The 14,839-nt window shown below is 46.4% G+C and overlaps 1 protein-coding gene across 2 annotated transcripts in view; it reads left to right on the top strand.

Annotated features, from left to right (window-relative positions):
- TRIB2 (tribbles pseudokinase 2) overlaps positions 1 to 13,818 on the top strand; it is a 29,181-nt gene extending 15,363 nt beyond the window's left edge. For both annotated transcript variants that reach the window (XM_069605947.1, XM_069605948.1), the window contains exons 2-3: positions 2,902 to 3,194; positions 11,772 to 13,818. In XM_069605947.1, coding sequence (XP_069462048.1) covers positions 2,902 to 3,194; positions 11,772 to 12,240 — 762 coding nt within the window. In that variant the 3' untranslated portion in view covers positions 12,241 to 13,818. The remainder of the gene's footprint in view (positions 1 to 2,901; positions 3,195 to 11,771) is intronic.
- The last annotated feature ends 1,021 nt before the right edge of the window (positions 13,819 to 14,839 follow it).

Below are 14,839 nucleotides of genomic sequence, written 5' to 3'. Positions count from 1 at the left end.
TACAATGGCAAATATATACGGTTCTAAGTGGTTCTAAGTGGTACAACAATTATCAGATTATCAGATTTCATTAAAGTGCACCAACTGTACTCTGATCAAATGTCGCACAAATCAATTAAGGTAACCAACAATGGACATAGGAGGAAAACAGTTGGTTAGACAATTGGCAGAATACTGGCCCCTGCCGCTAGACAGTTCTGTGTGGAGACCCCATCCGCCCCCCCGCCACCACCTGGGCAACCTGTAAGATAAAGATACACTACAAGCCCAGTCCATATATTGTTCACACATGTCTTTCCAAAAGTTCAGCAACCCCAAATTACCTGGTGTAGAGTTCCTCGTTGGGGAATTCGACAGCTCTTCTTGAGTGCACTCCCTTTAAGGCAGGAGCCACGGGTTGTTGAACGTCCGATGAACCGAGTTAACCACGGCAGTGAGTGGCAGCTTCGTTCCTAGCAGTGCTCCTCGATGATGGAGTGTAGATAGATGTCCTGCAGGGAAGAGGTGTGCCAGGCACCTAGGTGTCGATAGTTGGGACCGCAAAGAGTTTGAGGAACTTTGGCCCAGCAAGGTCGTCAGTGACAATGCGGTCGTCTGGTGGCTGGAAACTCACCGGTGGATGCTCCTCAGTGCGTCGACGGCCTGTCCTTCTCCGGCGGGATAAGGCGGTGCAGACGAGCGCGTCGGGTATCAAATGTCTTAATCAATGGAGCGTTGCGGCTTCGGTCGTTGAGCAGTCCCCGCTTATGGGCAACTAACTTTGACGGGGCTCCTGCGGTTATCGCAAACTTTGGCCGACGACGGGCGGCTGTCCGATGCTTCTCCATTTCTTGTCGGCCGTCTCCGGCTGCCAGTCTTTCGTATGCTGACTTCCAGGGCACTTCGGCAAAGGTTTAGCAGTGCACGATGGTCCCTCGTAGCTCTGGAAGAGGGTGCCTAACCAGGTCCTCTCTGGATCAGTTCTTGAAGACGCATCACTTTCAGATCGATGAAATAGAGCAACAGCACTACTTCTCTTCCAGCAGGGCTGTTTGAACTCCAGCTTCTGAATGATTTCTAGCGCTTGTTCTTCTTCTTGCTGATAGATTTTTATCCATCAGCGGTGATTTTTTGGATACCGAGGCTTGAGCCTCATTACTCCATCTTCTTGGGTTGAGTGTGTAGTCGTGGGTTTGTATTCTTCTTAGTCTGTGTGGTCTTGTCACAGTAGGGCTGGTTTCACAGGGTCTTCGCAGTGATGGGCCGCGGGTAGCGGTCGAAGGGGTTTGCAGTGGTGGCAGTGAGTCTTCTGATCAGAGGGTTCGGGTTCTGATCCAGTTCTTGGCAGAAGTTCTTACTCGGCTTCGCTAGATGTTCATCCAACATCTCGATGTCCAGGTCTCTGTGAAGGTCTGCTATCCTTGTGAAGATTGGTGCTCCGGACGATATCTGCAGGGCCTTGTTCTGGACTATCTGAAGACTCTTCCGGTGTCGCTCATGGCAGGTCATCCATGCTGGGGAGGCATAAGTCAGGGTTGGTCTGATGATCGCCTTGTAGACGTTGATCTTTGTCCGGAGTGGCATGGACTTGCTCTTCAGGAGTGGGTATAGTGCTGCCATCTTTCCTGTTGCCTTCTGCTTTCTAGCAGTGAGAGGACCCCAGATATACTGTTGATCTCCCATTCACTCTGCTGGGTCACACTCAGGCAACCAATCACTCAGAAGGGCATTCAGGTAGTCAGTCAGCCAATCGGGTGCACAGTGCATTTCAGGCCATTCTTCTCCATCCAGACACTCAACACAGAATGTGGATTCGGAGAAGTACCACGCCATTCAACACTACAGACTGCATTCATACTGCTTTCCGGCAGGGCTGTCTCAGTCATTGTGTCAACACTAGATACTAGACATCCACAACACAAAATGCGTATTTGTCGCACTCTATTCACCCAGGTCCCACCCACAGGCGTACCCACAACATAGTCATTGGGAATGCTCCAGCCAGTCTGGTCGGCACTTCCCCCACACTACCATATGTGGAACGTCCACCCAACAGCTAGTCAGGCGGAAGGGACATAGTCCAGGCTTCCCGGGACTTTGGGAAAACCAAGGTAACAGTGATGCAGGGTAAGCGGCCACGGGTTCTATCTTGTTTCGTATCGGGAATCAACTGATTCCAATGGCAGGGCCTGGGTATCCAGGGATACTCAGAACCCCAGTCAAATTCAGCATGGAGCTGCCACCAGCCCATACCCTGCTCTGTGGGCCACACACAGGTGCCCAAAAACATACACTAGGGGCACAGGGTTGTATCCCCACCCATGGGTGCCATAAGGGTATCCCATGGGTCTGTACACCAAACCAAAAGAGAACTGCACCACCACGAGGCCCACGTGAACTCCTGCGTGAAAAACACTAAAAATCAGTAAAGGACAAGGATACCGAGGCCCTGTCACTCCAATGCATTTCCAGCATCACACTGCTGCCCTGAATTGACTATCTGGCATTGTGGTTGGAAGGGAGGGGTGGCTAATGGACCCAATCATGATCTTCTGTTAACAGGCGGTGCCATGTTTTGGGGCTCGATCTACCCTCTGTATGCTGGCAATGGTTTGCACATGCACAGTTGTACCTTAATTACTATACCTAGTATTTCCCCAATAGCAGTAGGGTCTGAAGTCAAACTCCCCCCCCCCCCCCCCCCCCACCCACCCTGGTTCATCTCGGAAATGTTTGCCCCATTCTCTGTATTGTTGGATGCAGTATGTTTAGGTTGTGAGTGTTTGCATCAGTTGCTGTTTTTTGTTACCCCCTTTTTTAATGACTTTTTTACAGGCTTGAATCCCGGAGTTGCAACAAAATGTACAATGTTATATTTTAACCATGATTAATCTGCTTTTTGTTCTTTTGCTTTCTTTGAAGGTGTTTGATATTCGTTGCTACCAGGAGTCCCTGGCCCCCTGCTTTTCGCTAACTTCACACAACAACATTAACCAAATTACTGAGATTATTCTTGGAGAGACTAAAGCCTATGTGTTCTTTGAGCGGAGCCATGGGGACATGCATTCGTTTGTTCGTACCTGCAAAAAGCTCAAAGAGGAGGAGGCAGCCAGACTGTTCCGTCAAATCGCCTCTGCTGTAGCACACTGCCACGAGGGTGGGCTGGTACTGCGGGACCTCAAGCTCCGAAAGTTTGTCTTCAAAGATGATGACCGGTAAGCCACCAGCTTCACTCAGTTAAGGCTATCTGGTTATGTATGGGTCACTTCAAGAGGAAATACGGGGATGTTGCCTCATATGTTGGGTTTGCAATGTGCCTTCACGTGTGGGCTGAAGTAGGCAATTCCTGTCTAGCCCAAACGCACCTAGACTGCAGCAGGGCAACGTATAGGGGATGTAAAGGGTTTGTGTAGCAGGAGAGATTAGCAATGATTCTCCTTGCATTCCTATCTAGGGTATTCTTGGTGTAGCTTTGTTCTCCTGTTTTCAAGATGCGTTTATGGTTCTGGAGCACCTGCCTATCTTGTGTTTCACTACTTTGTGTTTATTGTTGGTAAAAGTGATACCAAACCTCTTTCTGCTATATTACTCATCTTTGGGTTTTGTTTTGCGTAAACCGTGATCACAATCACTCAGTTGACATGTGCCCTAGTTCGTTCGTTTGCTCCAGTCGACCTTTTTCACTCTGAATATGGGGGTGGGGAGGTTGGGCGGTTTGGGTTCCCGATAGCTGCCATTGCTGGTTGTTTCAGCGTCTGATTTTTAAAACTGCTCTAAAAAGAATGCCTTTAGGTGCACCATTTGCTAAATGTGCAAAGGCGTCCATTTTTGGACCGATGTGGTGGACCTAATGTTAAAGAACCTGAGGCGATTGTTTTGACCTCCAGGCTTAGCACATGACCTCATATTCTGCATTTGTGCTGTGTATGGAATACCTTTATAGCATGTTGCCGATTGCCTCCCCTGTGCCCCTGCTTCAATGTGGTTTCTGTAAGTTTGATGTTGCCCATACCCATATTGAGGAACACCTCCTGATGTTTCTGCCAAAAATACCTACTGCGACACCCTAAAAGAAATTCTGTGGGTTTTAAGGCCTAGTTTACATTTCAGAAACCTTCTGAGACACTTCAACTACTTCTTGTTCTGGGATAACCTGAGATTTAAATTAGTTGGATCTGCTTAAATACCCCAAGTCTTCTGCTGCCCTTGTTTATCCAATAAAACTAAACTTGCTCCATCGTGGCGTTGCTGAAATGTTCACTCCTGTGGCGGTGTTGCAGACGTTGGCTTTTTTAATAGGTTATAGATGTTGTTCATGCACCAGCGCCATTTTCTAATGCTGCTTCGGGTATGATGGGATTTCGAAAGTAAGGTGCTTGTCTAGCTGCCTTTTTTTCCATCTCCTGGGATCTGTGATTAGGATGGAGCATAGAAAATGGGGCAAGTCTAGTCTTCTGGGTGTTTTCAATTAAAATGCTTTTTTTTTTTGCACCGTAGCAAACGGGTAGAGTACTCTTCCAGAAAGGCTGGTGAGTTTGGAGCCCGCCCGCTCCCTCGCATGGGAAAGTGCTGTGACGGAATATGCCCATTCTTCAGGACCCAAGAAGGCACTTGCCCACACAGTTGTTCAATTCCACCACATCTAGACGGTGTCCACTTAATCCGACCTCCTTCCCGCCACACAGGAGGATGAAGGGCACGCTAGCTTTCCTGTGTCTCACGTCAAAATGGCTGCTAATATCTTGTTCATGTATCTGGGAAGGAGCCATCTATCTCCTGGGGCCTGCTAGTGCCCAGACTTCAGTTTTTTGGAATGATAATAAGAGGGAGGCTGTTGGCGCGCGTCTTGATCTTGCTGCGAGGCAGTACCTGCTTGCCTACACTGACCATCTCCGTGAGCTTGTGGTTTTATGCGGGATGTTGTGTGTGTGTGTGTGTGTGTGTGTGTGTGTGTGTGTGATATCAGATGGAGACCATCTGGCTTCCTCATGTGCAGTGTCCGCGTTTGGAAGTCCTGGCCCAATGAATCCTCTTATGGCAGATATGGAATGAGTTATTAAGATGACACTTGTGGATATTGTGCCATACGCCCTCAGAAGCACAACGCTCCCCAGAAGTAAGTTTGTCTGTAACGTTTTCTCGGATCACCTTATTAATCAGCAAAACGTTTGCGAGATTTAGCAGTGAAGGTCTGGATGCAGTTGTTGTTTTCTTGGGGGTATAATGTCTCCAACACGTGGTACGTTTTGCACAATTCTTGTTGCTGCTTCTTGAATCCCAACTACTGGTGCTCTTCTCATTTGCTCCTCACAAGACTGGTGTCCCACTGATGCATAAAGTTGTCGCCAAAAAAGGGGGCTACAACCGCAAATATCATGCATTACTTTCTGGAGATGCTCTAGCGCCCCTTAATTGCACGTTTTTAGTAACGTGCAAATGGTCATTAATATTGGTAAAAACGACCTGGTGCAATAATACATCAATCTTGACACCTGCCCTGACATGTTCGCAGGCCCCTTGGACAGTGCCTTAATTGGCCAGTCCGGGCCTGCCATGTGCCTAGTGCTACATTGGACTGGCTTGAGATTGTCCGCTTTGATGCGCATAGCCAGGTTGGTGTTTCAGCAAATGATCAGTTAGCGGACCCCGCGTTTGCAGCTACTTGCATCTCTTAAATGCATGCCATATGGCACCGGAAAAGAAGTGGGACTTTAAGGCATGCCATGAATCATTCTGTGTAAGTGGTAGACTTAATTCGGGGAATGGGCATCGATGAATAACTTTGCCGCGATTCGTCAAATCAATTATGTCACGTCCAGGGAGTTGACTGTTTCAGGGTTTCATTGTGGCGGATTGTGAAGGTGGGCGACGAGAAGGGTTGGATGGAACATGTTTCTTTGACTTGTAGCAGAGTTTTAAATTTGTTTAGTTAACATGTCAACAGCCCATCGTCGAATAGTGTACTAGTGACTGACCTATCGATTTTTTTTAAAAAAAGAATGGAATGGGCCTCGCTAGTCGCGTTTTACGCGTGTTTTCCCTGTCTGTTTCCATGGCGACAAAGTTAATTTGCCGTCTGAGGATCACTGTTGCCCTCCGATTGCACTGTGGTTTCACTCGCCAGCAATGCGGAAGCATTCAAAAACACCATAACTTCCTCTTTCAACGAACTTTGATTTTTGCTGTGACTAGAGCACCATTTAAAAAAAAAAAAAAAAAAAAATTCTGCCGCATGAATGATTTCTGTGCGATGTAACTTTTTTTTGCAGGTTTAATTGGTTTAGGGCACACTTAGGTTGATTAAGAAAAACTCACTGCCCCATCCTCGATTGCAAAGTAATTAAACACAGGGTGTCGTCGCTGTTTGCATTTATTGCATGTTAATTTTGGGTTCTATAGACTAGCCAATTCTGGTATAAGTGATTTCCGGTCTGCCCAGTCGCAGTATGCCCTACTACTCTGAAGCTACACTAGGCTACTCTACCCATTCGGTGACCGGGTCCAGCTCAGGACTTGTCCTTGTACGCTTTTAGATCAAGCCTCGTGGCCACTCGTTGATCTGATGTCCAGGGTAGGCGTGTCCTTAAACTTGTTCTCTTTTTGCATCCTGTCCTGAATCTGATGGGTCTGGCACTTTCACTCCATGTCCCTGGCCGAAGCAGTGCCAAACCTTCTAATGATATTGACCACTTACAGACCGACTGTCATGCTCCATCTCCTGGTAACTGGGGTATTCATCACTCCGCTAGGTACTCGAGTTGCAATCTACTGCCATGGCAAGGCATAAGTAAAGTTTCCAATTTCATTCTCTACATGCACACCCTTTCTTTCATACTGTGGTCCATCACTAGCCAATGGCGAGTGCACATTTTAAGGCCATTGCCGTTTATCAACATCAAAGGGTGAAAGCTGTAGTCCCTACAAAGATTCAAACCCATGGATCCATGCTCTATCGATACAACTCTAAAGTGAGAGTTTAACTCTCAGGTCTGGCTGGTCTTGCCCAGTACTGGCCCCAAAAAAAAGCCTATTGGGCAATATTTGCCACCGCTTCGATGTAGCATTTCCGTGGACGGATGTTTTTTTTTTTTTTGTTTGCCGTCTTCATGTTGCTCACTTCCTAAGCGCGTATTGCTAGGCCAGGTCGCAAATACTAGTTCCCAGTAAATGTACCCACCACAGACCATTGCAGCATCAATGGTGAACGAAGTCTGAACAATATATTCCCATTCAAAGGTCTTATCTGCTGCTCAATACCCTTTTCTTTGTATGCAAAGGGTCGAGCCCCACTTGCAACCCTTCGCTGATTGAACTATGCAACTTAAATGTGTTTTGGTTTTCGTATTGCGTATCCACGTAAATTGTGACACTATAGCATTGTCCTGGGTGCAGTAGAGGACTTGTAAACCATGTCTAACAACATAAGACTTGGAAATCTGGAAGATGACACCAGTGGGACCTTGGGGCCACATAATAGTGTAGAAGCCGATATTCCCCGCAAGCAAACAGCATGCCAGTAGGTTCGGAATAATGTTATAAAAGAAGAAATTGGTCAATTGCCAGAACCCCTGGATGGGGCTAATTACCCACCAGAAACATGGATATCTGGTGAAATGGAATCTACTGACAAAGATGGAAAAGAACATTCCACATGACAGTGTTTGGGAAGCGGAATCCATTTTCAAGGATGGTGTTGCATGTTGCTTTGTGATGTGCTTCGATCGTGGCCCAGGTTTCTGGTTCGGTCTTGTGCACACTGCAGAAAATCTGATAGAAATGCAGTGCTTGCATTATTTCCAGGACATCAGGTCATGCCAGTAAAAGCACTGAAGAAGCGGTTGTACTTGGTTTGTTTTAGGTGGGTACAGGGTTGGGCCAGAATGTTTTTAATCTCTGCGACTGAAAGCCTTCATAGGTAGGCAGAAGAGCATATTTGGTTATTCACCTGCAACTGAAGTCCTTTATTGGGGGGCGTCTAGAAACTAAAAATACAGTTGCTTTGTTGTTCCTTGATAACTGAAGAGATGTGAGTGCGATCTCTGGGCTAGTTTGATGTTTTTCCACATTGAGAATTGGTGTGCATCTTCTGTTGCAGTAGTTCCCACCCAGCCCCCAAGAGTAAGATGGTTTCTCTTGGTGGGTGGGCGTGCTCCCTTATGCTGCAAGTGATCAGGCTTGGTGGCAGTTTACAGTAATCTGAGCCCAAGTGTTACTGTGATCAAAGGGACTGCACAACAGTTTTGAGCTGCCTTTGAGCCTCCCGTTTAGCTAAGCTTTAAAGATCTCAAGTGGGCTATTTCCCGGCCACTGTCTTTCTGCTCGAAGTTGGTTTTGAGAAGCCGCCTGAGGCTTTGGTACAGTCCCACATTGGCATACTAGGGCATTGTTTTTGTTCTCGGCAGGCAGGTCTGCTCCCGTATTCCATGTTGCTGATCCACAAACCATGCAACCTTTCAATGCTGGTTTATGGATCCATCGTCTGTATTGACAATCCAGATGCGTCTCTGCAATAGGTAAAACCTTAATTGCCAAAAAAGAAATGAGTACTCAGTTGTCCATAAACGTAGGGTTGTATGAATGCAGATTGTTTTAGTGGGAGGAAGTGGTGCATGGAAGACAAGGCAGTGCAGTGGGAGAGTTTGCACTCTGACGGCACCCAATGGTGAAACATTAGCATCAATTGTGTTGAAACATTAGCATCAATTGTGTTGGTGAGAATGCCATTCAATCTTTCCCTTGCGTGTTTTAGCTTCCAATGCGATTGAGTGGCCTTGTTCATCGCACTCCTGTTAGCCAAGTACCTATGAGGACTAGGAGATCTGTTTTGTCTTGACTGGGTCGATCGGTGTAGACCAGTAGGTATCTGGTGCTGTGGTTGTTGTCGCTGCTTGTTTTGTCCTGTTTTTATGGAGAGATGGATTATAGGTTGACCTATTTAGCTTTGTCTTCAAAGATGCACGGAAGGTGGTTGTTTTATTTAAATAATTATAATAACGTGCTTAATGCCCAGAGGTTTCTAAGTGCGAACCCAAGGATAGAACCTGTGGTGCTCTGTAGTGTCTTGCTTCCAAGGTGAGTGCGTTGCCCAACTCCAGAGATGGAACTTTGGTATTGTCCTGGTGGTAAGAGCAGAGTTTGGTGAGTGATGGTTTCATCAGCTTTCTGTGTATTATTCTGTTAGTTTTGCGTTTCCAAGTGTAATTTTGAGTTTAGATGATACTCTGGCGAGTTACCTCTTTGGCTCGATCTTCAGTGTATGGAATAGGTTTTGCATGACTGGTTCTCTGGTCCTGAATGATGCAGGTTTCTCATGGGCTATATTGCATACGAGTTGAGCTGTATTGTGAGCATGTCTCCATGACCACCGGTCTGGCTTCAGAGCTGCCAGAAGCACGGAAACTGCTCTCCTGAACATCTGTGAAGATCTGCTCTCCAACCTTGATTCTTAACATTCCCTCTGTCCTCATCCTCCCTCTGTCCTCATCCTCCTCTATCTCTCTTCTGCCTTTGACACTGGTCAACTATACCATCCTGCTAAACAGTCTGTGATAACCTGGGTATCACTGATCAGGCTCTGGGCAGGCTGACCTCTTTCCTCTCTTGATCGACCCTCCCAGGTCCAACTTGGGTCCTTCCTTTCATCGATCTTCCTCTCTACCTGTGGTGTTCCCCAGGGGTCTAAACTCTCACCCTGGCTTTTCAACAAATACCTGGCAACTCTTTCCTGCTGCATTACCATTTTTCTGCTCAAATTTCCAGTGCTATGCTGACCTTTCAGGCTGCCCTCGGCCACCTCCTCTCCCTATCTGACTGCCTAACTGCCATTCAAGGTTGGTGTGCTGCCAATGATCTTTGTCTGTATACCAGCAAGACGGAGATCCTCCTCATCGCCACACCTTCACCATCCTTTCCCCCTCGCTCTGGCCGGCCTCCCTTGGCCCTCTTCCTAACCCCACCTGCGAGGCTAAGAACTACGGGTCACTTTAACTCCACATTTTTCCTTCTCCGCCCACATCTGTCTATAAAAAGTCAAATTTCCTACTGCACCTCCTCAGAGGTACTCTGCATTTCCTCTCCTTCCACCAGAAGCTCATGGTCTCCCATGCTCTGGTTCTCTCTCGGTTGGACTATTGTAACAGCCTCTTTCTAAATCTACCTGCCTCTACTCTTCACAACTAATCCTGAACAGGACTGCGGGACTTGTCCTTGGCCTCAAGCCCTGGGATCATACCCCTCCAGCTCTGAAATCTCTCCATTCGCTCCCAGTAGATGCAAGAATTAGATTTAAAACCCTCTGCATTGTCCACAAGGCTTTCTGGGGCCTGGGTCCAAAATACCTTCAGCTATTCCTTCGCAAATATCTCCCCTCAAGCTTTTCGCTCCTTTAACTCCCTCGGGGTCAGTTGTTTTTCAAAGAAACAGGCTGGGGGTAGAGCTGTCTTTGGCGGAGGCCTCCCTCTGGAACAGCCTCCCTGGCACTCTAAAACTTGAGGAGAACCTTCTCCGGTTCCGGAAGCACCTCAAGATCTTCCTCTTTGCTTCTTCCTTCGCTCCCCATCTCCCCTGCTGATCTGTTCTCTTGGCAACGTGCACCCGGCCACCCTCTGTCCTCCGGGCCCAGGTAACTGCTCACCCTGCCACCCTCCTGCACTGCCTCCGGGCCCCCCCCTTGCACTGGGGTATGTATCTTCCTGCCCCACCCCCTCTCTTCATACACTTATCAGACCTACCCTGTCTGCTACCTTAAGCCCAGCAGTTGCAACTAGCTGGCTGCACTACCACGGTTTGTTGGCTTTATCTGTTTCTCCGTTGCTCCGCACTTTCCACTACTCCCCCTTCCATGCATTTGCGCATTCTCGATGTCACGGGGACTAGTAAGATCGTTGTTTTGTTCTCCCTTGTTCCCCTCCTTTGCCCTGTCGCACTCTGAAGCACTTGTGTACGTGCGCAATAGGAAGAAAATATCAATACAGATACCGCTGGGATTGCACATATTGGTAGTTGTCCCTTTCCAATTTCGCCTGCTGCTGTGCTGCCCTGGCGTTTAAGCAGTGTTTATAAATGTAACATATATATATATATATATATATATATATATATATAGGTGATGAGATTCCCTTACTGACTTTCTGTTCTGCTTTACTGGGAGAGGCCAACACCACAGTGAAAACTATGGCACAAGTCAAGCAGTCGAAATGGCTTAAAGTGCAAAGGGCCACTGAGGACCTTGCAGAAGAGCAAGTGCGCACAATGAAGCAAGGAACCGTGGGGAGGTTTCGTGTCTGGCAGCGGTCTGGCCATGGTGCATTACAGTAGGTTGATGTAACAGTGCCGGTTAAGTTTAGTGTGTTGTAGTGCAGTGTCCTTTACTTGGACGATCAGTTAGTGCCTGGGTACTTGGGACTGCAAGCACGCCACAAACTGGTATCCAGAAAAAATAGCTCTTGCAAAAACTCCTTCTCGGAAGCTGATTTTAACTACATGCAGCTACATAGTTGTGTGTGTGGTAACTTGTGCTTCAGCACATCATAAAGGAGCAGCACTGCTGATCACACTGATGTTGTATAGGCTCTCTGTGAAAATTACTGCTGTGAATGCTTTGCCTGTGCCAACAAATGTGATTATAATTTAAGCAATGGTTTTAATTTTCAGGCATTCAGATCTAGAAAGAAATGTAAAAAATGTTTGTTCTGCAAACTGTTCCACCTGCATTAACGCATGCACTGCATATGTAGCGCGACAAAGAAATGTCTTACTCGTCTATTTTTCTTAATTTTTTTTTCCTTTTTCAGGACAAGAGTCAAGTTGGAAAGTTTAGAAGATGCTTATATTTTACATGGAGACGATGACTCTCTTTCTGACAAACATGGGTGCCCAGCCTATGTCAGCCCTGAAATTTTAAACACGAATGGCAGCTACTCTGGCAAGGCAGCGGACGTATGGAGCCTTGGCGTCATGCTCTACACCATGTTGGTGGGACGCTATCCCTTTCATGACATTGAGCCTAGTTCCCTCTTCAGCAAGATTCGCCGTGGCCAGTTTAACATTCCAGAGACACTATCTCCCAAAGCAAAGTGCCTCATACGTAGCATTCTGCGTCGTGAGCCATCGGAAAGGCTGACGTCGCAAGAAATTCTGGACCATCCTTGGTTTTCTACAGATTTCAGTGCGTCTAATTCAGGATATGGTGCTAAGGAAGTGTTGGATCAACTGGTGCCTGACGTCAACATGGACGAAGACGTGGACCCGTTTTTTAACTGAATGCTAACGGTGATGTTCAGATGGTACTGCAGCAGGACTAGGCGACATGAAGGAGTCTTTCCTGGCCACATTCATCACAATCTGCATTGGCCAACTTTGGTAGCAAAGAGTTTCTTGATTTCAAAAGTAACTTCCACAAGGAGCTAGCATACACATGTAGCATTGGGGGGGGGGGGACACACCAAATGGGAGGGGTTGCTGCTATAGTTATGGCAGTACGACGCATTGTGGAGATTCAGGAGCCAAGGAGTCTGCATGTCGCCATTTACAGTGCAGCAAGCACTCCTGTTGTATTTTGGAGACTTCCTCTCCCCATACGCCTTGGCATCGTACTGTTATAGACCCTACTTCTGCCATTTTCAGGGAATCTAAAATGGGCTTTTTGTTTTCTGTGTGCTGTTAAGCTGCAACGAAATGCAGAAGTTATGTGCAGAGAAGATGACATTCTATTAAAGTGGGTGTAAAAGAGTTCTAATTTGTAACTCCAGACTGTAATTTTGATGTAAAATAAACAGGGTCAGAAATAGTTCCTTACACGCTTGTCACATTGCACTTAAGCTAAATGAGCAGAATGCTCTTGAGTTAATGGATCATGATAGCTGGCATTAGCTATTGTGTTCTTTTTGTCCAAAGGGTACCCCCCCTCCGGGTGCTCCCCCGCCCCCCACCTCATTTGGTGCTTTGGACACAAGTTTTGAGATTGGGCCCCTCACGTTTTAATATAAAATGTTGCCATTCCTCTGAATATCAAGTCAACAAAGGTGTATTAATAAGCTGACAGTTTTTTGTTGTGGCGATCCTTCTCCCCACCACGCACATTAATATGCACCTTTGTGATTTGTCAAGAATGTTCTGATATTTATTGAGGAAAATGTCACGGTAGTGATGTAACAAGCCAGTACTTCAATTACGGGTTGACTTCGGATGACATGTTACATGCTGTAGTTCACACTTGTTTGTATGTGTTGTGTTCAGGTGTCATTGTCCATAGATGGCTTTTTTTTTGGTTTGGCTTCTACCTTATTTTTTTTATTTTTAAATAATTATCTAGACGGGCAATTTTTTTTTATTGCTTTTTATATTGAAGTCTTTCAGCATAAATACTAGTACCTCAGTTGTACTTGCTGCCTGCTTGTTTTGTACAGTGGCCATGTTTGGGTAGGTACACGTGGATCCTGTAGTATGTAAATGTTACTTGAATTTGTGCTTAATTATAGTACGTGGCATGTACATACTGCTACTTGGCTATGACATTTGACTTTGGGACGTTTTCCTGCTCACCGGAAACAAAATAGGGTTCAGTTCTAGAACCGGAGACAAAGGCTGCAGCAGACCTGCATTCCTTCAGTTTTGGTAATCTCAAGAAGTGACGTTTTCACACTTAAGATGGTGCTGAGTCCAGAACTCCCCCGCCCACATTTTTGTCCCTCCCCAACTCTATAAAATCCCCCATCTGAGGAAAGATTTGACATGCATGGCGGGGTTTAAGCCCCCTGGTGCTCCAATTGTCATGTATTTGGTTTAATGTTTTTGTCCTAATATCTTCAATAAATAAAATGTGCATATTTAACAACCTTGTTTTACTTTTTAAAAGCCTGTTTAATTCCCCTTGCAACAACCTATAGAAAATGATGTACCATGCAATAGTGTTGTATTCCTTCCCAGGCACTGTAAGAGTGGTTCCCGTGTGAGGTGCAATTCTAACATGGGCTACGACTAGATTGTGCTGTACCCCGCCTCAAGAACTCGCAGAAACTGAGCCCTGAGAATCCACTTACCCTGAAAAGGGTCGTTCCGTAGCATGTTTTGGACAAAAAAAAAAATTGGCAGCCTTGTCATATGTGCTTTTCTGATCTGTGATCTAGAACGCGTGCATTCTGAGCAACTCCGTCGATTTGGCATTTTGCTTATTTAGTTACCTGGCCATGGAAGTTTCCAATAGAATGGGTCTTTCATTTCAGTGGCAACCACTGATATGAGCGTGTGACTAGTTCTTTCCGGTCCGTAACTTTATACAGAGAAGACAGATTTTTATTTTAAGATGTGCTTTGCTGGATTTCTTTCTTTCGTGGTCTTGCATATTTGATTTGCCATACCAGGGTATGAAATTTTATCCATTGGCTAGACCACATGTTTGTTTGGAATTATTATGGCTAGTAATCTAGTAGTGGTCTTCAATGGAAGAGTGGGCCCCCAACCAGATGAGTAAGTGACTTTCCTCTAAGGAAAGGCTTGGTGCACCTCTTGCAATGACAACGTTTTATTTACCAAATAAGTCATAACATGTCAGTTGGTGCAGTCAATCCCGACTGCCGTGGAGTGTGCACTGGAACAATACCGTCACAAGTATTGCTAGCAATATACAGTGTTGGGTGCCCTTGTCCATTGGCCCTCCCCTGTGTGTATATATCACCTGCTGCATATGAGCTGCCAGACGATTGGTTCCCGGGTTATTGTGTCAATCCTCTTGCATGTGGTCTTTGGACTTTCCACACTAGGTTTCTGCGATCTAATTGGATCCCCATTATGAACACGTCTCTACCGATGAACACCTCCTGTGATGTGCACCTGGTAGTTGAACATGAACTCGGTGGATACA

This window comes from Ambystoma mexicanum, chromosome 4p (assembly GCF_040938575.1).
Source record: "Ambystoma mexicanum isolate Mex_15411 chromosome 4p, UKY_AmexF1_1, whole genome shotgun sequence".
Classification (NCBI taxonomy): domain Eukaryota; kingdom Metazoa; phylum Chordata; class Amphibia; order Caudata; family Ambystomatidae; genus Ambystoma; species Ambystoma mexicanum.
The sequence above is the reverse complement of the archived record's forward strand: the minus strand, read 5'-3'. Positions and strand labels throughout refer to the sequence as shown.